The sequence below is a fragment of the Rana temporaria genome, chromosome 7, assembly GCF_905171775.1.
Source record: "Rana temporaria chromosome 7, aRanTem1.1, whole genome shotgun sequence".
Taxonomy (NCBI): domain Eukaryota; kingdom Metazoa; phylum Chordata; class Amphibia; order Anura; family Ranidae; genus Rana; species Rana temporaria.
Genome location: NC_053495.1, coordinates 171,016,806 through 171,043,130, shown reverse-complemented (window position 1 = coordinate 171,043,130; position 26,325 = coordinate 171,016,806). Strand labels below are relative to the sequence as shown.

The 26,325-nt window shown below is 47.3% G+C and overlaps 1 protein-coding gene across 1 annotated transcript in view; it reads right to left on the bottom strand.

The window, feature by feature from the left end:
- Positions 1–2,996: 2,996 nt before the first annotated feature.
- The window catches only part of ZYG11B (zyg-11 family member B, cell cycle regulator), a 61,711-nt gene continuing 38,382 nt past the window's right edge, over positions 2,997–26,325 (bottom strand). The window contains exons 10-14 of the mRNA XM_040360452.1: positions 21,970–22,017; positions 19,491–19,688; positions 17,944–17,996; positions 16,190–16,287; positions 2,997–4,017 (exon numbers count right to left, since the gene is read on the bottom strand). Coding sequence (XP_040216386.1) covers positions 3,836–4,017; positions 16,190–16,287; positions 17,944–17,996; positions 19,491–19,688; positions 21,970–22,017 — 579 coding nt within the window. The 3' untranslated portion in view covers positions 2,997–3,835. The remainder of the gene's footprint in view (positions 4,018–16,189; positions 16,288–17,943; positions 17,997–19,490; positions 19,689–21,969; positions 22,018–26,325) is intronic.

Below are 26,325 nucleotides of genomic sequence, written 5' to 3'. Positions count from 1 at the left end.
TGTGTGTACCTCGCTTAAAGAATACTGCACCAACTCTGTATAGTCTGGGCACTTGAGATAAAGCTTTCTGCAAAATACAGGCACATCTCCATATTTCCAGCATGGCAACATATCACCTGTCTAATTTGCATGCATTTTTATAAAACTAGTCATCCTTTAAAGCCCAGATCCATGCACAATGTTTTTTCCTTTTTTTGTAACCTAATATTTACTATGACTTACTTTAATCTAGAACTGATTTTTTACTTAAATAGTGGTTTCTAAAGCAGACAAATTATGCAACTTTCTTGCTGGATTCCTCCATTAACACATTTTGGGGCAGATTCTCGTAGATCGCCGCATCTCTGCGGCGGCGTAACGTATCTCATTTACGTTACGCCGCCGCAAGTTTTACGGGCAAGTGCTTGATTCACAAAGCACTTGCCTGTATAGTTGCGGCGGCGTAGCGTAAATCCCCCCGCGCAAGCCCGCCCAATTCAAATTAGGCGGGTAGGGGGCGTATAGCATTTAAATTAGGCGCGTTCCCGCGCCGAACCTAATGCGTATGTGCCGTCCCTAAAATTTCCCTTTGTGCATTGCGCTAAATGACGTCGCAAGGACGTCATTGGTTTCGACGTGAACGTAAATGGCGTCCAGCCCTATTCACGGACGACTTACGCAAACAACGTAAATTTTTAAATTTCGACGCAGGAACAACGGCCATACTTAACATTGGTTGCCCCTCATATAGCAGGGGCAACTTTAGCTGTCGCAAATCTAACGTAAACATCGTAACTTCACTGCGTCGACCGCGCGTACGTTCGGGAATTCGCGTATTTTGCATACCCGACGGGGAAAACGACGGAGGCGACACCTAGTGGCAAAAAAAAAAAAAAATGCATTTAAGATCCGACAGCGTAAGAGCCTTACGCCTGTCGGATCTAATGGTTATCTATGCGCAACTGACTCTAAAAATCAGTCACATAGATACGACGGCCCAGATTAGGACTTACGCACATTGCGTTGCGCCGTCGTAAGCCCTTTGAGAATCTGGGCCTCGGTGTTTATAGGTGAATCCCTCCTGCAGCACCTTTTTTTTTGCCAACAGAAAGCATGGAGAGCCTTCCCTGTAGCAGAACACAATGATTAGTGTTTCCGGCTTATAGCCAGAGGCACTCATTGTTGGGGGAAAAACCCAACAGGCTGGTTGTACAAGGGATTGACTTGTGTACAACCAGGGTGCCCAATACATAGATGGGAATTTGGCCAGTCCCTGCTGAAACGGCTGAATTTTGATCCATTGATTCCCGGCTTAAGCTCACCTGAACTGCCAATGGAAAGTACAGGATGTTGTACTTGTGACTCTACACTACATCAGAAAGGTGTCTATGATATACACCGATTCTGGTATTGTCTCCCCCCCCCCCCTTTGCTTTTCACAAAACACAGTCTGGGATGAAGCTGCAGCCATGCTCTGTGAATGGCAAAGCAGAGAACGGTGTGGGGGTACCAGCATCTATCATAGACACTGACTCAATGCAACGGGGAGCCACCAAGTACAGCCCTCTGTAATTTCCACCAGCACAGTGGAGCTTAGAGACAGTTAGGTTTGTAAAAAAAACAGTTGTGGATTAAAAAAAAAAAAAAAAAAAAAGATTGCAAATACAAAGAAAAAAGGAAAAAAAACTGTACCTGGAATTGGGCTTTATTAAAAGGAACACAATGGGGTAGATTCAGAAAGCAATTGCGTATCCATAGATACGCAGCGCAATTGCTAATTTGCGCCGGCGTATCAACTTTTCTGTATTCAGAAAGCTCGATACGCCGACTGCAGCCTAAGATATGACTGGCATAAGGCTCTTATGCCGTCGTATCGTAGGCTGCATTCTTACGATGGCCGCTAGGTGGCGTTCCCGTAGTGGTCAGCGTAGAGTATGCAAATTGCATACTCGCGCCGATTCACAACCGTACGCGCGCCCTGCGTTCGCATTTTACGTCGTTTGCGTTAGTCGGTTTCTGCGTAAGGCTGCTCATGCTATTAGCAGGGGCAGCCAATGCCAAGTATACCCGTCGTTCCAGCGTCGCGATTTTTAAAAATTACGTTGTTTGCGTAAGTGAATCGTGAATGGCGCTGGACGCCATTTACGTTGAAGCAAATGACGTCCTTGCGACGTCATTTACCGCAATGCACATCGGGAAAGTTTCCCGACGGAGCATGCGCACTACGTTCGGCGCGGGAACGCACCTAATTTAAACGGGATCATTTAAATTACGCGCGCTTACGTGGGCGTGTATTATGTAAATGTATTGTGACCCCACGTAAATGACGCTTTTTCCGAACAGCGCATTCGCCGTCCGTGAAAGTATCCCAGTGCGCATGCTCCAAATTAACCCGCAAAAAAGCCAATGCTTTCGACGTGAACGTAAATTACGTCCAGCCCTATTCGCGAACGACTTACGCAAAACGTAATCAACGGAAAATTCGACGCTGGCTCGACGTCCATACTTAACATTGGCTGCGCCTCATATAGCAGGGGTAACTTTACGCCGGAAAAAGCCTAATGTAAACGGCGTATCTGTACTGCGTCGGCCGGGCGTACGTTCGTGAATAGGCGTATCTAGCTGATTTACATATTCTAGGCGTAAATCAGCTTACACACGGCGTAAATATGCAGTTAAGATACGACGGCGTAGGAGACTTACGCCGGTCGTATCTTAGCAACATTTAAGCGTATCTCAGTTTTACGGAGCGCCCGCGCAAATTACGGAGCTACTGCTTCGCGAATGAAGCGTAGCGCACGTAATTTACGGAGGCGTAGAGTAAAAACGGTACGCTGCGCCTCCGTAGTAGTGCGCGCCCCTACCTGAATCCACCCCATTTTGTTTACAATCGGGCACAACTTCTGGGCACTACAATTTCTGCAGTCTGATGCTTCCATGTCATATCATGCTGATGAAGGAGGCACAAAACCCCAATTAATAGACATTCAGAGAAAAGCAATTAGGACTGCCACACATCTACAAAAGGTGATGCAATTTATAATCAAGACTATTCCCAGCGAGCGACCATGCAAAGCAGAAACCTAAATCTCTGCGATATCCGAGGGTTACAGCCAGATGTATATTTGATGCCAAACGTTTCCTTATTGCACAACGGCTTATAAATTCTGTACAACTTGGCGTGAAGTCTTTCGCTGACTGCAACTTTCCGCTGAGGGCTGCCAGTATTCCTGTTTCCAACAGTTGTGATGCACAGCTAGTTAACAAAAAAATTCAATTATATATTTTCTTACAGCATAATCTCCCAATATCACATATTTACAGTATTTAGGCTCCCTCAATGGTTTTGACCTCTTTAAGAGCATTTTATGAGCCAGGCAGCTCCTTAAGGACAAATATCAATCGTCCATTCTGTCCGGGATATTCATTTGTTTGTATTGTGTGTCCTATACAGTCCAAGCTAAGCTGTGCAAATGGCAGGTGCAGTCCAAACACATGAATGAATGTCCATACTTCATGAGATTCGCTTTATAAAGAGCCCTAAAAAAAAAAACTTAAAAAGAGAACAGCGGTGGTTGCACCAAAAGAGGAAGGTAAAAGAAAAAAAAAAAAAAAAGATAAATTATTTGCAGTGGCTTTTTAAAAGTGAGGTCTTACAATGGATTCATGCTCACAGCAACGCAAAGTAATGTAGCAACCAGGTGTATGATAATACTGTACTGACATCCTCATCCTTTACAAGTCTCTGTCGCCTAATTCAAAAGCATCATCTACTCCGTTCTAGAACGGATTTTATACATACAACACACAGACCTCAATAGATAACTAGGCGGATTCTCACAGGATGGTTCCCTGATCACTTGCAGGGTGGTGGACTTGGAAATAAAGAATTGCCGTGCCGTGTAAGGTGCCTTTCAAGGTTATCCAGGATGGAGATGGTAATTCGCAAAACATCCACGTTGGCACCGGCGTGGTCTCTGATATTGTGCAGCTTCGTCAGACCACCCTCTTCGATTAACATGCTGCAGTATCGAACAGCTGTAAAGAGAAGCAACGGGGTTATAAAGCAGCATTTTTGTTCAACAAAATGCATACATATAGGGGTAGATTCAGGTAGGGACCGCGTATTTTTGTGCGGGCGTAACGTATCCTATTTACGTTACGCCGCCGCAACTTTGACAGGCAAGTTCAGTATTCACAAAGCAAAGTTGCGGCGGCGTAGCGTAAATAGGCCGGCGTAAGCTCGCCTAATTCAAATGTGGAAGATGTGGGCGTGTATTATGTAAATGTATTGTGACCCCACGTAAATTACGCTTTTTCTGAACAGCGCATTCGCCGTCCATGAAAGTATCCCAGTGCGCATGCTCCAAATTAACCCGCAAAAAAGCCAATGCTTTCGACGTGAACGTAAATTACGTCCAGCCCTATTCGCGAACGACTTACGCAAACGTAATCAACGGAAAATTAGACGCTGGCCCGACGTTCATACTTAACATTGGCTGCGCCTCATATAGCAGGGGTAACTTTACGCCGGAAAAAGCCTAATGTAAACGGCGTATCTGTACTGTGTCGGCCGGGCGTACGTTCGTGAATAGGCGTATCTAGCCGATTTACATATTCTAGGCGTAAATCAGCGTACACGCCCCTAGCGGCCGGCGTAAATATGCAGTTAAGATACAACGGCGTAGGAGACTTACGCCGGTCGTATCTTGGCAACATTTAAGCGTATCTCAGTTTGAGCATACGCTTAAAGTTGCGACGGCGCGGATTCGGACTTACGACGGTGTATCTACAGATACGCCCGTCTTAAGTCTTTCTGAATCTGGCCCATAGTGTTCAGCTATTACATTATGACCATTGATAGGTAACGTGAATACAATTTAATTATCTTGATCCAAAGGAATCTGAAAATAGGTGGGATATATTAGGCAGCAGGTGAATAGGTGATCCCTGACGATGTGATCAAAACAGAAAAATTGGCAAGCGTAAGAATTTGAGTGACTTTGACATGGGTCAAATTGTAATGGCTAGACAACTGGGTCAGAGCAACACCAAAACTGCGGCTCTTGCGGGATGTTTTTGGTCTGCAGTGGTCAGGATCTACCAAAAGTGGTAAGGGTAAGGGGGGGGGGGGGGGGGGATACCTGTGTTTTTTTTTTCTTTTACAGGTACCCTGTCCCCACTTCTGGGAGACCAGGCTGTGGTAAAGGACGTTACCAGCTCGCCCCCCCCCCCCTCCTGCCGGGCCAGTCAGTCAGAGAAAGTGCAGCGCGGTTCATGCATGCACAGTAGGGAGCTGGCCCTGAAGCCGAAAGGCTACACTTCCAGGTTCCCTTACTAGCAATGGCGGCGGCAGCACCCAACCAACATCGCTGCACTCCAGGACAGGTGAGTGTCCTAATGTTAAAAAAGTCAGCAGCTACAGTATTTGTAGCTGCTGACTTTTAATTTTACAAAGTGGCGGGCGGAACTCCTCTGAGGATAACAAGATTCAAGAACAAAAAAAATAAATAAAAATGCAATAGATTTGTAATAACTTTAATTAAATATAGAAAATACCCGATGATCTTGCAAAAAATGTGGTGTCCATGTCACTTCCTGTGACCCAACAGAAAAATATTTTCAATCCTCGTTATTTTATATAAACTACCAAATTGCCCTGCCTCCTATGTAATAGCGATTACGCAATACTGACAAGTCTTTAGTCTATATCAGGAGAGCAGCACATATGGCAACAACCATGGCTCTTTCCATTGATTCAATGGAGGAAAAAGGTAGTCACCCAGCGAAAGGAAGGGTTTGATTTGCAGGATTACCGGGTGAAATACGAATGCAGCCATCACACCAAGGACTAGCAAACTGCAATACACTGCATTTTTAGTTTTGGGGTAAGAAATATTTTTTTTTTGTATAATCTTTATTTGTGAACGGCATTATAGTACAGCACAACACATGTTGTCAGGAGCATTTTGCAGCAAACAATAAGCCGTTCATTTTCCAACATAACATAAAAAACAAATTAACAAATTGACAAATTAGACATCGAGACACAATGAAATGTATAGGCACATCGAGACCCAATTATTCTAAATAATGTCGCTAAGGCCCAGGGGCCGGGCAGCGAGGCAAAAGTGGAGGCCACCCCAACGCATAAAACACAACCAATAAAACTAAATAGAGGAAAAAAAAAAAAAAATCCAAGCGTGGGGGTGGAACATCTAAGGTCTCACAGCGGTTGATAAAATGGGCAACCGCCGAGGAAGGGGCAAGGACCGGAGGCCAAACCAGCCGGTCCACTGGACAATATCTGAACAGTAAACAGTATGCCAGATGTGAGGTAGATCGGCCGAGCGCGCACGAGGGAAGGGGGGTCTCCATGGACCTCCGACATACCTTCCCACACGCAACAAATCCGACCGACCCCCACCGTGGTCGACGCGCCCATCCCGAGGTGGCAAAACAAGTGCCCGACCCCAAGGGGGGTCAAGCTGCCCCCCGGCAATGGGACATCGAGTCCGTTCAGCCAGCCGGGATCTCCCGCGCTCACCCCTCCCCCGACACATCACCCACCAGGTCACTCAATGTCATTAGATCACTAGGAGGAAAGCGGAAAGGAATAGAGCAGTGAAAGAGAGCGAGAGCGGAAAAGAGAAAGAGAAGAAGAGGAAGAAGAAGAAGTAGGGAGGGGTTAGGATCAGAGTGAACATACCTGAGGTCAGGCGTCCGGCTCCCCCCCCGCACCATTTGCCTCCGTCCATCCTGCATTCCGCATCAGCTGAAAAAACAAACCAAGGGAGAAAGGGCCACCCAATGAGGTCCAAGCCATCCGGCCGAGGGCACCGCAGTTAACTACAGGGTCCGAGGTCTTTGCTTAAGTGAGGGGTCTGCTAACTCCAACAATGCCACATCCAGACTGGAAGTGACATATCCCGGGTCCGAGGTGTACGCCGCCCAGGCCGACCAGGTGCCGGAAAACCGCTCCCGGGTATTCCTGCAGGTGGCGATCCAGTCCTCCGCCTCCCGTATCTCACCAACCCTGCGGATCCATTCCTCCCTGCTGGGAACTTGCGGGCGCTTCCAGTATATTGGAAGTAGCCGCTTCGCTGCGTTCAAAAGGTGGGGCAGTAGACTGCGCCTGTACTGGCTCGCCGGCAGGGGAGGAATGTGCAACAGAAAGTGGATCGGGGAGAGGGGGACATCCAGGTCTAGAATTGCCTTGATCTGGGACTGTATGTCTAACCAGAAAGGCCTGATCACTGGACAGTCCCACCAGATATGCAGGAGTGTACCTCTGTGGCCACATCCTCTCCAGCACCGGTCCGACGTGGATGGGTAGATCCTAGCTAAATCTGCTGGCACCCGGTACCAACGCGACAACAATTTATAATTTGTTTCCTGGGTCTTGGAATCAATAGAGCTGGACCTGGTAAATTGGTACAGTTGCGTCAGTTGGCTAGGAGTAAAAGTCAAGTCCAGGTCCCTCTCCCAGGCCCTGACAAAAGTGGGTTTCTGTGTAGACGTCGCAGAGCTGAGCAAGCGATAGAGTTCGGAAATCATGTGGGGGATCGGTTCCTCTTCAATAAAGAGGCGTTCAAAGTTTTTAAGTGTGGAGGTGTCCCGAATTGAGTCCCCGTGCGTCGAAAAGAAATGGAGTAATTGTCGGTAACGCCAGAAGTCCATTGGAAAGGTCCCGTGCCGTTCTCTAAGTGTCTCTAGAGGCAAGAGCTTACCGTCTCGCAAGAGTTTACCACAGCTAGCGTTACTATCGTCAACCCACGGACCAAAGAAAGCCGCCTGTTCCCCTGGTGGAAACCACAGGAAGCCACCCAACGGGGCCAATGGGGACACGGGGGGGGCCAGGGCCAGTCGAGCGTTAAGCCGATCCCAGACTTGTAAGGTCTGAGTTGTCAGCGGGGAGGCAAATTCGGACAGCCCTCTATCTCCCCGGGACAGCCACGGGGCATAAGCTAGGTTCCTGCCCGCCATACACTTCTCCAGGGAAACCCAGAGCTTGGAGGCAGTGTGAAAGCGCCAGTTGAGTACCCTCTGGAGGATAATTGCTCTGTGATACCTTTGGATATCTGGTAAGCCCAGGCCTCCTGCCTCTCTCAGACGCGTTAGTAGTCTAAGCGCAATTCGTGGTTTACGGCCGTGCCATATAAATTTCGATATGAGACAGGACACTTGAGTAAAAAATACCCTAGGGAGTGACATAGGTATCATCTGCATGTAAAATAGGATGCGGGGAAGGATATTCATTTTCACCACGGCCAGCCTTCCCAACCAGGTAAAAGCCGTCTTGTTCCAAGTGGCCAGGTCGTTTTTCACTGCGGCTAGCAAGGGGGGGAAATTGGCTGCATATAGGGTGTCAAATCTGTCTGTCAACCGGACTCCTAGATATTTCAGGGCTGATTTAGCCCAAGTAAACGGGAAGGCAGCCTGCAATCTTTCAGCCAGCGAGGGGGGTATTTGAATCGGGAGAATTTCCGATTTTGAGTAGTTAATTTTGAAATTAGAGAGCGTCCCAAAGTGGTTAAGTTCCCGCAACAGATTCGGCAACGAGATCAGGGGCTCCGTCAAGTGGAATAGCACGTCATCGGCATAGGCCGAGAGCTTATGCTCTGTATGACCCACTGTCAATCCCCTAATATCAATATTAGCCCGTACGGTGCGTAGAAATGGCTCCAGCACCAGGGCAAATAAAATAGGCGACAGAGGGCACCCCTGTCTCGTGCCATTTCTGATCGGGAATCTGGGGGAAAGGAGTCCGTTGACCTTGACTTGTGCACATGGGTCTGAATATAACGCCATGATCCAGGTCAGCATGTGCGTATGGAGGCCCATGGTTTCCAGTACAGCTCGCAAATAAGTCCAATCCACCCGATCAAACGCTTTCTCAGCGTCAGTAGAAAGAATGAGATACGGGGGAGAGTCGGGAGAAGTGCGTGCCCAGTGTATGAGCTGTATAGCTCTAACCGAGTTGTCCCGGGCTTCACGGCCCGAAACAAACCCAGTCTGGTCAGGGTGGACAATGAGCGGGACTAGGTGTTTCAGTCTAGTGGCCAAAATCTTTGCTAAAATTTTTACATCCACATTAAGGAGTGATATGGGCCTATAGCTTTGGGGCAAAGTTGGGTCTTTCCCTTCCTTGGGGATGACTGAGATGTGGGCCAGCAGCGCCTCTCGAGGGATAGCATTCCCGTCTGCTATGGAGTTGAAGTAGCTACACATCGACTCCGACAGCAGAGGTAGGAAACGTTTATAATAAGCCTTAGAGAACCCATCGGGGCCAGGGCTCTTACCATTGGGCAGAGACTTCACTGTTGTCTCTATCTCAGCAGGGGTAATAGGGGATTCCAGTTGGGAGCTTTGCTCATCCGTCAGCGAGGGGAGGCCCGACGCCGCCAAGTAGGCTTGAATTTCCGTCAGTCTCGAGTCAGGGGCCCCCTGGGAGCGTGTCGAGCTTAGGTCATAAAGGTCAGCGTAGAAGTCTTGGAACCCAGAGGCTATTTGGGAGGACCTGACCACGATTGAACCCGAGGGTAAGCACAACTTGTGCACCAGCATTTGCGCACGCTTCTTCCTAAGAGCTCTAGCTAGCATTCGGCCGCATTTATTGCCATGCTCATAATATTTGTGTGACATATAGCGCAATTGTCTACGGGCCTGGCGGTCTAGCAAACGCAAGAATAGCTCCCTTATGTCAGTCAACTCCCGCAGAGCCTCCGGGTCTCCAGTGTGCTTATGTCCCCGTTCCGCCTTTTGAAGAGCCTGTAACACCCTATCAAAATCAGCCTGCCTGGCCTTCTTAAGTCTAGATCCCTGAGAGATCAGTTCCCCCCTCACCACTGCCTTATGTCCCTCCCAAACCATCCCCTTGCTCACCCCTTCGGTCGTATTTTCCCTAAAGTAATGAGATAGTACGTCCGCGACGCCCGAGACCGCCACCTCATCGTCTAACAGGGACTCGTTCAACCTCCACGACCAGGTCCTACGGGTCTCCGGCTCAATGGCCAACGTAGTCGTCACGGGGGCATGGTCAGATATAGTGAGATTCCCAATAGACGAAGCTTGAAGCACCTCCAGGGCCAGGTGGTCAACGCAGATTAAGTCAATACGGGTGTATACGTCATGAACCTTCGAATAATAACTATAATCCCTATCTGAGGGGTGAAGTACACGCCAGCTGTCAAACAGGCGGTGGGTCTGCAAGGATTTACGAAAATGCCTAAGAAAGGCGTGTGAGTGGGAGGGGCGTTTATGAGAAATGTCGAGCTGCGGGTCAGGACTGACGTTGAAGTCACCTCCCAAGACCAAAATGCCCTCCCTGAAGTCCGCCAGGCTGTCTAGAGTGCTATCTAGGAAAGAAAGCTGACCCGAATTGGGGGCATAAACAGTAGCCACAGTGATTTTCTGACCCATGACCGAACCCTTCAGGAAAACGTATCTCCCCAAGGGGTCAGTTTTGCTCCCTGTGACCTGGAAGGGGCAGGATTTGTGTATGGCAATAGCCGTGCCCCTCGATTTTGTGTCCGGTGAGTTACTCAAAAACCATTGATTGTACAGATGGGTGGGCAGTTTGGGCAATGACCTAGGTGTAAAATGCGTTTCCTGTAAAAGGATCACTTGTGCTCCAGAGCGCTTCAGTTCCCACCACAGCTTATTACGTTTACATGGAGAGCAAAGACCTCGGACATTATAAGAGAGTACCTTAAGTGACGCCATCAGAGAATCCGTCGGCTGGAGGCTGTCTTATCGCGTAGACGGGCACGGTGCGGGGAGTGGAACCGGAGGCCGTTCCTGTGAAGAGGACAAAAGGAAGAGAGAAAAAGCAAAAAGGAGAGAAAAGGAAATGGTGAGAGACAGAAAAAACAGCACATATCACATATGGTAACATGGGGGAGAAAACCCCACACCAAAACAACAAGGGGATGAACCCCGGGGGCGGCCTCATAGAGGAGGAGTCCCCGAGGCCCACTCCCATTTCCAAAAAGGAAAAAGTACCTAGGAAGGTACGACCTATGGGGGGAACGTAGGTCAACATCGAGAGGGCAGGACACCAGGGCCGGCCCCCGCACACCACCGCACAGTGAACTTAAAACATTCAATTAGGAGGGGAGACAGAATGCAGACCTCAAAAAAAATAAAATAAAAAAATTAAAAAAAAATAAGTGAAAGAGAAATCAAGTCAGGTGGGCAACTAGGATTCCAAGGAAGTCATCAGGGGGGGTCCGGGTCAGGCAAGGGGGGATAAGGCCACAGCGTTACCTCGTCCACAAAGGCGGGTTCAGTTCAGCAGCTCCAATTGTGGCCCCCAACCCCAGCAACAAGGCCTGCATAGTTGCACAGTGTAACAGTGCCCAAACCCACACCATCAGGACGGGGACGGCCCTCCATGGACCAATCAGGGAAGAAACTACAAAAGTGGCCACAGGTGTGAAAAAAGGTCCCAGAGGAAGGGGCAGTTAGCAACTGGGGAGCAGAAAAAAGGGGGGCAACAGGGTCAAGGGTCCGTTAGTTCCCGGGGGGTTCTGAACCTCGGGGGGAGGTGGTAGAAGGACGTCTTCGGTCACGCCTGCGACCCCGACGGCCAACTGGCGTCCACGGTTGTGGGAGCTGCAGGTGGGGGTGCTCAGACAGTCCCCTCCAGTCAGGAAAATCCACCGGTTCCAGCACGAGGGTATCCAGGAAGTGCGGGAGGTCATCTTTAGTGCGCAGCGTGGCTTGTTTACCATTCCTGGATGCTTGGAGGTAGAAGGGGAACCCCCAACGGTAGGTTAGACCTGCTTTTTGCAGAGCTTCCAGCAGCGGGCGAAGGGCTCTGCGCTGCATGAGGGTACGTCGTGAGATATCTTGGTAAAAGGATAATTTAGCCCCATCAAAGTCAAAATACTGCCTTCCACGCATCTGTTGCATGATCCTGTCCTTCAGAGTGTACTTGTGGAGCTTGCATATCACGTCTCTAGGATTATCAACATCTTGAGAGGGGGGTCTCAGGGCCCTATGTGCGCGGTCAATCTCGATGACCGCAGTTGCAGGCAAACCCAGAATCTCCCTAAACACGTCCACCAGCGTAGGGACAATATCTTTGGGAGCGGTGGCTTCCGGCAGGCCGCGTATGCGGATATTTGCCCTCCTACTGCGGTTCTCAAAGTCATCTAATTGGCAGAGTAAAGCTTCTATTTTCTGGTCTTGGGCACTACACTTGTCCTGCAGCATGGAGATGGCTGGCAAGGCCTCATCCAGTCTCTGCTCCACTGACTCCAATCTAGCCCCCAAGTGATTGGTGTCCGCCTTAAGCTGTGCTATGTCTGCTGTAAACGCTTTCTCCACTCTGGCAGTGAATCTCTCCAGGTCTGCACGTGTGGGGAGAGACCAAATATGGCGTTTCAGGTCTCCATCACTAAGCACATCCACTATGTCAGGGCCCGGATCATGGGATGCGGAGGAACCCGGGGAGGGCGGAGGAGCAGTATCACTCACCAGCTCCGGAGAGTGTATCTGAGAGTCCTGGGGCTGCTGCTCAGCCGCAGCTTTCTGTGCTGCCTTGGAAGCTTTCGTCCCCCTCGGCGTCGGCGCCATCTTGGAGGCTTCAGGGCCCGGTCCGCGGGTGCCGCCAAAGAAGGCTTCTAAGTGTTCCTGCCGGGTCCCGTCCCCCCGCGACTGCTGGGATAATGCCCGCCGACCTTGGGACATCGTCTGCGTAGATGCAGGGGTGATTCGCCCCTCCGTGCTGCTGATAGTAGCGGCGGTGTACGAGGAGCTGAGGCGATGTGCGTCCTCACTCCTCCATAGCCAAGCCACGCCCCCCGTAAGAAATATTTTAAGCTGACCATACACTGATACATTTTTGTTCAGCTCACAGGCTGAAGAAAAGGAATCCAACTAGGGACGAAACAACTAATCGATTAATCGTCAACTAATCGATTATGAAATTAATCAATTACAATTTTCATAATCGATTAGTCGGGCAGTAACATAATGGGGTTAAAAACAACTAAAATCAGCCCTTTATAGTACAAAAGAGCAAATCACTACTGTAAATATTAGGGCTGCGGAAATTAACGATTAATTGGTCGATTAATCGTTAATTTCTTTGGTCGATTAAAACTATTTTGATCGATGACGATCCGCGGAGTGAGCTCCGCGGTCTCGCCCATAGGAAAGGCCGCGGCTTCGGCCTAGCTCCGGAGCCGCGGCGCGCTGACGTCATCATCACCTGCCCGCCTGCTTGTATCTTCTTCCCTTGCGCACGTGTGTCCATCGGCTACTCTGCAGATGGGTCTGCCTGCCTGATAGTCAGGTAAGAAAGGACAACCATCTGTGTGTGGTAACATTATGGGGCAGATGTATATATTCCTGGAGTATGGGGACAGATGTGTATATTAAAGCATGGGGGCAGATGCTGTAATGTACACATCTGCCCCCATGCTGTAATGTACACATCTGACCCCATGCTGTAATATACACATCTGCCCCCATGCTGTAATATACACATGGGGGCAGATGTGTATATTCTTGCAGTATGGGAGGCAGATGTGTATATTAAAGCATGGGGGCAGATGTGTATATTACAGCATGGAGGCAGATGCTGTAATGTACACATCTGCCCCCATGCTGTATTGTACACATCTGCCCCCATGCTGTAATGTACACATCTGCCCCCATGCTGTAATGTACACATCTGCCCCCATGCTGTAATGTACACATCTGCCCCCATACTGCAAGAATATACACATCTGCCCCCATGCTGTAATGTACACATGGGGGCAGATGTGTATATTCTTGCAGTATGGGAGGCAGATGTGTATATTAAAGCATGGGGGCAGATGTGTATATTACAGCATGGAGGCAGATGCTGTAATGTACACATCTGCCCCCATGCTGTAATGTACACATCTGCCCCCATGCTGTAATATACACATCTGCCCCCATACTGCAAGAATATACACATCTGCCCCCATGCTGTAATGTACACATGGGGGCAGATGTGTATATTCTTGCAGTATGGGAGGCAGATGTATATATTAAAGCATGGGGGCAGATGTGTATATTACAGCATGGAGGCAGATGCTGTAATGTACACATCTGCCCCCATGCTGTAATGTACACATCTGCCCCCATGCTGTAATGTACACATCTGCCCCCATGCTGTAATGTACACATCTGCCCCATGCTGTAATGTACACATCTGCCCCATGCTGTAATGTACACATCTGCCCCCATGCTGTAATGTACACATCTGCCACACAACTACTTTTAGCTGATCTCCTTGCATTGCAACTCTGCATTAGCCACTGGTAAATGTGGTGGGGGCAGTATGGGGGGCAGATGTGTATATTCTTGCAGTATGGGGGCAGATGTGTATATTCTTGCAGTATGGGGGCAGATGTGTATATTACAGCATGGGGGCAGATGTGTATATTACAGCATCTGCCCCCATGCTGTAATATACACATCTGCCCCCATACTGCAAGAATATACACATCTGCCCCCATACTGCCCACACCACATTTACCAGTGGCTAATGCAGAGTTGCAATGCAAGGAGATCAGCTAAAAGTAGTTGTATCTGTATGTGCGTTAATTAATCGAAATTAGTCGATTAATCGATTAAAAAAAAAAACGATTAATCGAACACAAAAATTTTAATCAGTCACAGCCCTAGTAAATATTACTTTCACTGTCCCACAGTAAAAAAAATTAACCCCTCACAGTAGCGATTATTTGCTCTTTTTGTACTTATTTTTGTTTTTTTAACCCCATTATGTTACTAAACATCTCAGGCCGGGGTTCACACCTCTGTTTTTTTGGTGCTTCTTGCAGAAACACACTACAGTCCATTTACATGTTTTCCTATGGGACACGTTCACATCCATGATTTTATTTCAGCTGCTGCGTATTTGGAAAGGGCAAGGAGTTTTTAATGCAAAACTGTGTTTTTGTGGCAATTTGTGTTTTGTAATCTGCCCAACAACAAATTGGCCCAAATTTTTTTTAAGGCTATTATCCGATTAATCGAAACAATAATCGGCCAACTAATCGATTATGAAAATAATCGTTAGTTGCATCCCTAAATCCAACAGATTCCTCCATCCACGCTATACAGCGGAGATTGATTAATCCCCCAGCTGGGATGTTGTATTCTTACAGCTGCTGGCTGATTGGATGCAGGCACAGCTCGATCGACAATTTTTAAACAGGTCCCTTTGACAAAAGTGAATTTAACAATTGACTTCTGTCAAATAAAGCGGGGCTGTCAATGCCGTCTGCTGAGAGAATTTTGGCCAGTTTCTAATGAACCTGCCAGAATTTGCGAAATATTTGGCCAGGTTTACAAGGACACTAGCGATCTGGAAAGAACAGCAATTTTTTCTTTACTCTTACAAAATGTTCTTAGACTGAAAAAGAAAATGAATGCAGCCACCACATCTTAGGGCTTGCAAGCTTCAATATATCAAATTTTTTTGTTTCTAGAATTTTCTGCAGAGTTGTATATTGGATGGTATATAGTGCCCATAGTGTCCAAAGGAATATTGGAATAATGCAGCCACAAGCATAAGTGTGACAAAGTGAACTTTACATATCACATACAGGACCTGAAAAGCAAGTACAGATAGGGAATCACCAATGTTTTCCACGTATGGTCCCCTTCAAGCTGCAGAAATATCGATATTGTCAGGGCTGGGCTCGGCTCTGCTGTCGGTTAATTGCCAGCACTCATCGTTCATTTCCTGCTCTTCAGTCCAGCCCACAGCCAGCCCCTTCTGGCTATTTAAACTGCCTGGCTCACTCATTCAGCACCCTTGCCTTGGTCAACATATCTAGATACCCTCTGCTGTGTTCCTGTTGAAGACTTGCCAGGCTGACATCCCTTCTGGTTCCTGATCCTGTCTGTTGCCTCCAACTACAAGGATCTCTGGCTTCCCGACTTCCGAACCCTGGCTATGTTTTGACTCCGTTTACTATTTGTACCACTTTATTAAAAGGTGTGATTTTTTAAGATAAGGAGGAGGAGGAGGAGGAGGAGGAGGAGGAGGAGGAGGAGGACATGGGATGGAGGAGGAGGGAGAGGGAGAGGGAGAGGGAGAGGGAGAGGGAGAGGGAGAGGGAGAGGGAGAGGGAGAGAGAGAGGGAGAGAGAGAGAGGGAGAGAGAGAGAGGGACACACACTCTGCATAAACAAATATCACAGAACAAAGAAATACTTACGGTTTTTGCTGCAGACGTGCTGCATGGCCCACACAGCCCAGAGCTGCACACCGGGTGTGCTGAAACATGACAGCAGCGGGAAGAAAGGGTTAAATGACCTGCAATGAGAACAGGTGGTCAGTCTAATGTACTATGCCCTCAGACAGCCTTAAAAGCCAACTCCAACCAAAACTTGTATCCACTTTCTGGTGTTAACCAGTTTGCCGAATCTGTCCGTCTTTCTTGCAGCAGTTTATGCCTCTACTGTCCACTTACAAATCCATAGTGATGGTGTCTTTCTCACATCCCCCTGCACATTACACAGCCCCTTTCATTATACAGCCCCCTGCACATTACACAGACCCCCTGAAAAGTATGCAGCCCCCTTGCACTCCCAAAAGACTATCAGTCTCCTGGGACAGCATTGCCAGCATACTTTGAAGTTAAGAAAAAATAAATCACTGCCAGCCCCTTCTACACTGCTCCTGTGTCACTGCCATTGTAAAGCGAAGCCCTGTTAACCCTGTTCTTTCATGCTACCCCTCTTCCAATTTAAAGCTACACTCGGGGAGGAGGAGGAGGAGGAATGGCCGTAAAGAACGGCGTTAATTAGGTATTTAGAAGCTTTGATTTACAATGACACATGAGGAGCAGTGTATGTGAAGGGGCTGGCAGTGATTTTTTCTTAACTTTAAAGTATGCTGGCAATGCTGTCCCAGGGCCAGGAGAGGCAGGGCAGCGGGCCTGACACCCCCCAATGTGTGGCACCCGGGGTGGACTGCCTTATCCTTGCTGGTAAAAAAAATTATTATAAATCGGCATATAACACGCATGGTTTGCCCTATTTTCAGGAAAAAATAAATAAAAATACGCCGATAAATACGTTAAAGCGGGAGTTCACCCATTTGTAAAAAAAAATGTTTTATCCCCTTAGCTTCCTGCTCGTTCGGTCTAGGGGAATCGGCTATTTGTAGTAAAATATGAGCAGTACTTACCCGTTTTCGAGCTGCATCTTCTTCCGTCGCTTCCGGGTATGGGTCTTCGGGAGCGGGCGTTCCTTCTTGAGTGACAGCCTTCCGAGAGGCTTCCGACGGTCGCATCCGTCGCGTCACTCGTAGCCGAAAGAAGCCGAACGTCGGTGCGGCTCTATACTGCGCACCGACGTTCGGCTTCTTTCGGAAAATCGTGACGCGATGGATGCGACCGTCGGAAGCCTCTCGGAAGACTGTCAATCAAGAAGGAACGCCCATTCCCGAAGCCCATACCCGGAAGCGACGGAGAGGATGCATCTCGTAAACGGGTAAGTACTGCACATATTTTAAAATAAATAGCCGATTCCCCTAGTAAAAACGAGCAGGAATCTAAGGGGGAAAAGTGCCCTCTAAGGGTGAACCCCCGCTTTAAATTTAAAAAGCTTTTCAGTTAAAGCCGTTTTGAAACGTTAAATCTGTTAATCTGAAAATTTCTGGTAGTTCATATGAAATCTTCATCTCACTTCCACAATATTGCTACATTAAAATGAAAGTATATTAATGACATAATTGCACAAACAGGCTAACTGCAACAGATTTGTAAGAGAATATATATTTATATATATATATATATATATATATATATATATATATATATATATATATATATATATATATATCTCTTCTCTTTATATATATATATATATATATATATATATACACACACATATATATATATACACACACACACACACACACACACACACACACCCAACTGGACAACACTAATGTATTGGCTCTTACCTATACGCAACCATCTCACATTCTGGCGTTGGCCAACCTAGTATGGCAGAATTCTGCAAAGATAAAGCCAAGAAGGAAGTAAAAAAGGAAGTAACTAAAGAAGCCAGAAATAAGTTACACATTCTGAATCCGAGGAGGCATGCACACATCAGAAACGAACATTTAGAAGCATAGCTATAATTGACAAATCTAGGTATAATAGATATATAGGTGGCCACTACTGACTGCCATCATAAAGTGAATCAGTCTTAAGAACAGTATGGTGGTTGCCATTATTTTTTATTTTGAGGACAGAAAATTTACACCGTTATACAAGCTGTACACTCACTACTTTACTTTGTAGCAAAATGTAATTTCTTCAGTTTTGTCACATGAAAAGATATTAAAAAAAATATTTTACAGAAATGGGAGGGGTGTACTCACTTTTGTGAGATATATTCACTGTTCACTGGGTGAATAAGGACACCGCACATGAAAAATAAAAATATGTTGGACTTATTATTATTAAGTGCAGGGGCTGTTTTTGGTTAATTATGTTTTTATTTTGACACTATAGGGTGTTGGAATACAGCAACTGTATGTGCACATGAAGTATGGATTGAAGAGGTGTGGGTGTATTATTGCGATTTACATTGGGAGCCGCACCTGCCTCTCAATTAACAGCTGTAGAATCTGCTGGCACCGATGCGCGCCACACCAGTGTATCCCCGTGCTGGTTAAACACGGCTCTCCAAAGATTAAAATGCCCATGTGAATGAGACCCAAGGAAAAGGTTATTCAGCTTATTCTGGAGAAAGATCATCAGTAATGGAAGCCCAGAATCGTTCTCATTACAAATGTCCTGTAAATACACTGGTATTAACCAATATACCTATCTGAGTAGAGAACAGGCAAATCACTTTTCGGAAGACTGAGGGCCCAATTTGAAATGGAGAGTAGAAACTGCCATCGGCTATACACCACAATATATTTCAACCCGATCATTAAAACGGCCTTGCCTACACACGATCGTGAAAAAAAAATGCTCTAGCAAAGCGCGGTGACGTACAACACGTACGACGGCACTATAAAGGGGAAGTTCCATGTGGATGACGCCACTCTTTGGGCTGCTTTAGCTGATTTCTTGTTAGTAAAAGACGATTTGCGCTTTTCAGTCTGTTACAGCGTGATGAATGTGCTTACTCCATTACGAACGGTAGTTTTACCAGAACGAGTGCTCCCGTCTCATAACTTGCTTCTGAGCAAGCGCATTTTTTTTCACGTCGTTAAAGCCCATAAAACTACAATTTTTTACAACCTCAAAAACGACAAAGTTAAAAAAAATAGAGCATGTTCTAAAAAAAAATTTGGATCGTGAAATATGCTCTGAAGCCCACACACGATAGTTTTTAACGACATTAAAAAAATACGTAATTTTTTAGAACCCGAAAAACGGTTGTGTGTACGCGGCATTAGGCCTTCTTGGCCCACTATGAAGTAAGTCAGGGAGGTAAAGTGATCAATCAAGTGCAATGGCAGAGCTCAGGTTAGGTTACCGTTCCACTTACCAGCTGCTCTAGCAGGGTCTCCCTCAAACCTGTGCTGAGGGTCCAGGTTTCCTCTCCCCGGGATACTAGATGTGCAATGATTCCTGCTGCGAAATAACTGACTTCCACCTCTACACTGTGCAGGAGCTTGCTGATTTGATCAATGAAGTCCTTCCACATGAGTTCCGAGTGCAGCTCCTTCACCTCCGCTATGTTATTCTAGAAGATGTATGGAAGATTTGTAAGAAAAAAAAAAAACACACACACCAAGCCCTGCTTTAATATTACATCATGCAAAGCGCTCACGTGCTCTCTCTAGAGCATGGGTGCTCAACCTGTGGCCCTCCAGCTGTTGCAGAACTACAAGTCCCATGAGGCATTGCAAGTCACTGTCACAGTTACAAGCATGATTCCCAAAGGCAGAGGCGTGATGGGAATTGTAGTTCTGCAACAGCTGGAGGGCTGAAGGTTGAGCACCCATGCTCTAGAGTTTACCAGGAAGGGAGGGGGGGGATGAGTTATAAGAGGGCCAACCAGAGCTGCAGGACTGGAGGTGTGCCTTTGTGTAAATCCAGGAAGTGAACAGGCAGCAGCTTCAGCTGCCCACAGTTAAAATGGTTGCAGACAGACTTCATGGAGGGAGATTTCTGCAGCATATTTGGCAAGTACAAAATCACAGTATATATAAAATATGAAAAGTGGTTGGAGGGAAGCTTAATAATGGCAAAAATGTTTTTATTACAAATTATGTGAGCAGACTGCAGTTCCTCTTTAAAGGATCAATTCACCATTTGCCAAAAAATAATAAATGCATATTTTTTTGCAGGTAAAAAAAAAAAACCATGTGCATTTTTTTTTGGTGCAGGAGCCTGTAAAGCATTGCACCAGCGATCAGCAGATCACTGATATCATACAAGTCTCCTGCAGATTTGTTAGTCAGTGTATTTGCCTGCTCGTACCTCGTATGAGCAAGCCGATACACGCCAACAGGAAGAATCAATGAACTACCACAGCGCCCCCAGTAGTTCATTGAGAACAGCCGCTAATGCTGTTGGGATTTGTAGTTTTCCATTCACAGAACACCGTTAAGGAGTGACGTGGCCAGGCAAGAGATTTTTTTTTTTTAAATAGTGACATCTAGCAGGGGGAGAATATCCCCCCCCCCCCCAACTGTCAAAGCAAGGGAGCGGGGGCCAGTCCTTTCATAACATGTTACACACTGAATCTGAGTGCAACATGTTATGAAAGGTGAACCTATCCTTTAATCAGCTACCACTTTTATATTACATTCACACACAGCTTATACAAGCATACCTCACAGAGGCTTTGTACAGGGCAATGCATGCATGCATGTATGTATGTAGTGCCGATCCTGACCTACCTGGGGCCCTAAGCAAAATTCTGCCAAGGGGCCCTGTATCAATGCCGTGAGCTATGCAAACCATTTGACTGGAGAGAAGCGCGCACACGAGTGGCGTCATCGCGCCTGTGACATTGACACGCCTTGACACAAGGGCAGGGCTGGACTGTGACAACAATTTGTCCCTGGACTTCATCCACACCGCCCACTTTAATTTTGTGTGTCACCAACAGCACCCCCTTACATCAGTGTCCCCATCAGCGGTCTCTTTACATTAAAGTCCCCATCACCAGCAGCCCCCTTACATCAGCGTGTCCCCCCTCTCCTCCCCCTCCCACATGTACTCAGTTCTGAAGGCAGCCTCTAATTCCTCTCTCTGGTCATCATGTGACAAGTCATAAGTGGAGAGAGGAAGGATAGTCTGCCGGCTGTCTATCTCCCCCTGCAGGCTGGAGGGAGCAGATAGTCAAATTCTCTCTCCAGCAAGTGAATGTGACGAGACAAGGGGGAGGCGGGGCCTCGAGTAAATTGCGGGGCGCTACGCAGCTTGTGTAGTCACCGTATAGGGCGGATTGGCTCTGTATGTATGTATGTATAATTTTTTTTTAGCAACCTCACTTCCTGTCCCTGAGACACAAGAGAAGTCAGGGGAAGTGTCTCCAAATCTCTTACCACTTAAACAGTTGTCACCATATGAAGATTTTTGGATTTCCCATTACGTTCTACAAATCGTGACCAAGACAACAAAGACGTTGGATAAATCTCCCTAAAGGGAGGTCTCAACACAACCCGCACTAAAGGTTTTACATATACAATTTCAACAATATTGAAAGTCAGCAGTCACGCCGTGTGCTCGTTTTCAGTTTTTGTTGCTTTAATAATTCTTTCAAAAAACTGCAGACTAGATGATAAGTATGGATTGCTCCTATGCCTTAAGCCTTGAATGTATTCTATTGAAATCAGTGGAAACACAAGCCAAACATAGAACACTGCTTGTGTGCAGACATGATTACCGGGAGTGCCATCACCCATATGAAGAGCGACTCCCTAGAATGGTATAATTAAGGCACAAATGACCAAGGGGCAAAGCTCAGAACGCTGCCAAGACACAAAAACAAGAAGCCATTGTTCATTTCTTACCAGCAAACCCAGAACTTTCTGCTGGATGGACGACTCCGAGGGAAAAGTCTTGGAAAAAAAAAAATTATAGGAGAAGTTAAATTGTTGAATATAAACTTTGTAAACCCAAACAATTAACTTATTTTGTTTGTTCCCTTTGGGTCTGTTAACAGTTAAATATACCATTGAAATTTTTATGTGCGTTCAATAAATCTGACAAAAAAGAGATTTTTAATACAGCTTACCTGTAAAATCTTTTTCTTGGAGTACATCACGGGACACAGAGCGGCATTCATTACTATATGGGTTATATGGAGTACCTTCAGGTGTAGACACTGGCAATCTCAAACAGGAAATGCCCCTCCCTATATAACCCCCTCCCATAGGAGGAGTACCTCAGTTTTGTAGCAAGCAGTATGCCTCCCAAAATGGTCCTCAAAAAAGGAGGGGTGGGAGCTCTGTGTCCCGTGATGTACTCCAAGAAAAAGATTTTACAGGTAAGCTGTATTAAAAATCTCTTTTTCTTTATCGTACATCACGGGACACAGAGCGGCATTCATTACTATATGGGATGTCCCAAAGCAATGCTTACAATGAGGGGAGGGAGAACATCTCCAAGACAAAAGGATTTAATTTAGAGATATACTCAAATCATAATAAATCCAACTTAGTTGAGAAAAATAATTTTAAATTTTAAATTTAACTCAAAAAAGAGGAGCCCCCGGAATCCGAGGGTCTCAAACTGCAGCCTGCAGCACTGCCTGCCCGAAGGCAGTATCAGTATTCCTTCTTACGTCCAACTTGTAGAATTTTGTAAACGTGTGGACAGAAGACCAGGTTGCCGCCTTGCAAACTTGAGCCATAGAGATCTGGTGGTGTGCTGCCCAGGAGGCGCCCATGGCTCTAGTAGAATGAGCCTTTAATGATACTGGAGGAGGCAACCCTTTCAAGCCGTAGGCCTGAGTGATTAATTGCTTAATCCACCTAGAAATGGTGGACTTTGCAGCTGCCTGCCCCTTCTTGGGCCCATCCGGTAGAATGAACAGCACATCTGTTTTCCGGATCTTCTTTGTAGCTTTAAGATAGGCCTTCATGGCCCTGACAATATCCAAGGTATGCAGCAACCCTTCCTTTCTGGAAGTAGGTTTAGGGAAGAAGGATGGTAATACCAAATCCTGGTTCAAATGAAAACTGGATATGACCTTCGGTAGGAAGGAAGGATGAGGGCGGAGAACGACCCTGTCCTTATGAAAAACAAGATATGGTTCCTTACAGGATAAGGCCGCTAGCTCCGAAACTCTTCTTGCGGAAACTATGGCAACCAAAAATACTAACTTCCTTGTCAGTAGAACCAAAGGAATTTCAGCCAACGGCTCAAACGGTTGTTTCTGTAAACTTGACAGAACAAGATTTAAATCCCACGGACAAAGCGGGGATTTAACTGGAGGTCTAATACGTAAGACCCCTTGAAGGAAGGTCTTAACCAGCGAGTGGGTGGCCAGCGGCCGCTGAAACCACACTGACAGAGCAGAAATCTGTCCTTTGATTGTGCTTAATGCCAATCCTTTATCCACTCCTAGCTGGAGAAAACTTAATACTCTATCGATGGTAAATTTGCGAGAAAGCCATCGCTTGGACTCACACCAGCCTACATAGGCCTTCCAGACCCTGTAATAAATCACCCTAGAGACCGGTTTCCTGGCTCTGATTAGGGTAGAGACTACTTTCTGAGACAGACCTCTACCCCTGAGAATCAGGGATTCAGCTTCCAGGCCGTCAAATTTAGATGCCGTAAGGCAGGGTGGAGGATCGGACCTTGCGATAGCAGGTCTGGCCGTAGAGGAAGAGTCCAAGGGTCTCCCACTACCATCTTTAGGATGAGTGAGTACCATGCCCTTCTGGGCCATGCTGGAGCTACCAGGATGACTGGTATGTGTTCCACCCGGATCCTGCGCAGCAGGCGGGGTAGTAACTGGAGCGGGGGAAACGCATAAAGAAGTTTGAACTGATGCCAAGGGCAAACCAACGCATCGGTTCCGCAGGCCATCGGATCCCTTGAGCGGGATATGAACCTGTCTAGTTTCTTGTTGAGTCTCGATGCCATGATATCCACGTCCGGCACTCCCCATCTTTGGCAGAGTGCTTGAAAGACTTGTGGATGCAGAGACCATTCCCCCGGCCATAGAGTCTGGCGGCTTAAGAAGTCCGCCTGAAAGTTGTCCACTCCTGGAATGAATATTGCCGATATGCAGGGCACATGCGCCTCTGCCCATAGGAGAATCAAGCTCACCTCTCTCTGAGCGGCTTGACTCCTGGTTCCCCCTTGGTGATTTATGTATGCCACGACCGTGGCATTGTCTGATTGAATTCTCACCGGGAACCCCTGCAATTTTGACGTCCAAGCCCTGAGGGCTAGTCGAGCAGCTCTGAGCTCCAAGATGTTGATGGGCAACTGCTTCTCTGGCTTTGCCCAAGTACCTTGGCGAGTGCAACCATCCAAAATTGCTCCCCAGCCCGTCAGGCTGGCGTCTGTGGTCACTATCTTCCAAGCCACTGGGCTGAAAGACTTCCCCTTCAGTAGATTCTGAGGGTCTAACCACCAACACAGACTTTGTCGGACTCTTGATAAGAGCGGCAACGGGATATCCAAGGCCTGTGGCCTTCTGCTCCATGCTGACAGGATGGCTGCCTGTAGGATGCGAGTGTGGCTCTGGGCGTATGGTACCGCCTCGAACGTGGCCACCATCTTGCCTAGTAACCTCATACATAGGCGAATAGTCGGTTCTTTCTTGCTTAGAACCAGTAGGATTAATTCCTTGATGGCTTTTACCTTCCTCAGAGGTAGGAACACTCCTTGTTGTTCTGTGTCTAATCTCATGCCGAGATATTCCAACTGCCTTGTGGGCTGGAAAGCTGACTTTTCTCGATTTAGGACCCAGCCGAACCTCTCGAGGTATTGGACCGTGAGGGCCACTGCTCGCTCCAAGCCGGGAGACGAGTGGTCTATGACTAGGAGGTCGTCCAGGTATGCTAGGATCGTGACCCCTTGGATCCTTAGCTTGGCTAGGATCGGAGCTAGGACCTTCGTGAACACCCGGGGGGCCGTAGCCAACCCGAAGGGAAGCGCCACGAATTGGAAGTGACGCGAAGCCACCATGAAGCGTAGATATCTTTGATGTGGCTGATAAATTGGAACATGAAGGTAGGCATCCTTTATGTCTATGGACGCCATGAAGTCGTCCTTCTGGAGTGTGGCAGCTGCTGACCGCACGGATTCCATCCGAAATGAGCGGATCTTTAGATATGCATTTACCATTTTTAGGTCCAAAATTGGCCTGACATCTCCATTGGATTTTGGGATGATGAATAGGTTGGAGTAGAAACCCAGCCCCTGTTCCAGGACTGGCCGGAATCCGAGGCGGATCGTTTGGAATCCTCGACTCCTGGAAATGAGGAGGAGGAAACCTTAGGAAATCTAATTTGTAGCCTGTGGCCACGGAAGACCGTACCCACTCGTCGGGAATGCTGGCTTCCCAAATCTCTGAAAAGAGTCGCAGCCTTCCCCCCACCTTCGTGGGTGGGGGCGCCCCTTCATAAGGTTGGCTTGGGGGCTGGTTTTGCTGGTTTGCGAAACCACTGCCTTTTGCCTCTAACAGCCTGTCCTTGTGATTTGCTGTTGAAGCCGAAGTTTGCTTTTGCAGGAGGCCGTCGATACTGCTTGGCATTAGAGGGCCCCTGCCCAGGGGAATACTGTCGTTTAAACGCAGGCCCCTGAACCTTCTTCTTAGTTGGCAAGAGAGTACTCTTGCCGTTTGAAATGGTCTGAATGTATTTATCTAGGTCTTCTCCGAAGAGTCGTCCTCCATGGAAGGGGAACCCTACCAGGAGCTTCTTGCATGGGGGCTCAGCCTCCCAGCCTTTTAACCATAAGAGTCTTCTCATATGGATAAGGGATAACGATAAACGTGACGCTTGCTGGATAGAATCCTTGATTGCGTCTACCGTAAAACATATGGCCTTAGGGACATCCGAAAATTCTTCTGCCTGCTGGGCAGGAATAAGTTTAAGCATCTGCTTAAATTGATCCGATAATGCTTGAGCGACCCCAATCGCAGCCACAGCTGGCTGTACTACTGCCCCTGCAGTAGTGAAGGAGTTCTTAAGTAGTGCTTCCAAGCGCTTATCAACTGGATCCTTGAACACCTGTATGTTTTCTACAGGGCATGTTAACGATTTGTTAACACATGAGATGGCTGCGTCCACTGCAGGAGTAGCCCATCTTTTGGAAAAATTTTCTTCCATAGGATATAGGACAGAGAACTTCTTAGGTGGTAAGAAGATCTTATCTGGCTTGTTCCAATCTTGGAACAAAACTCC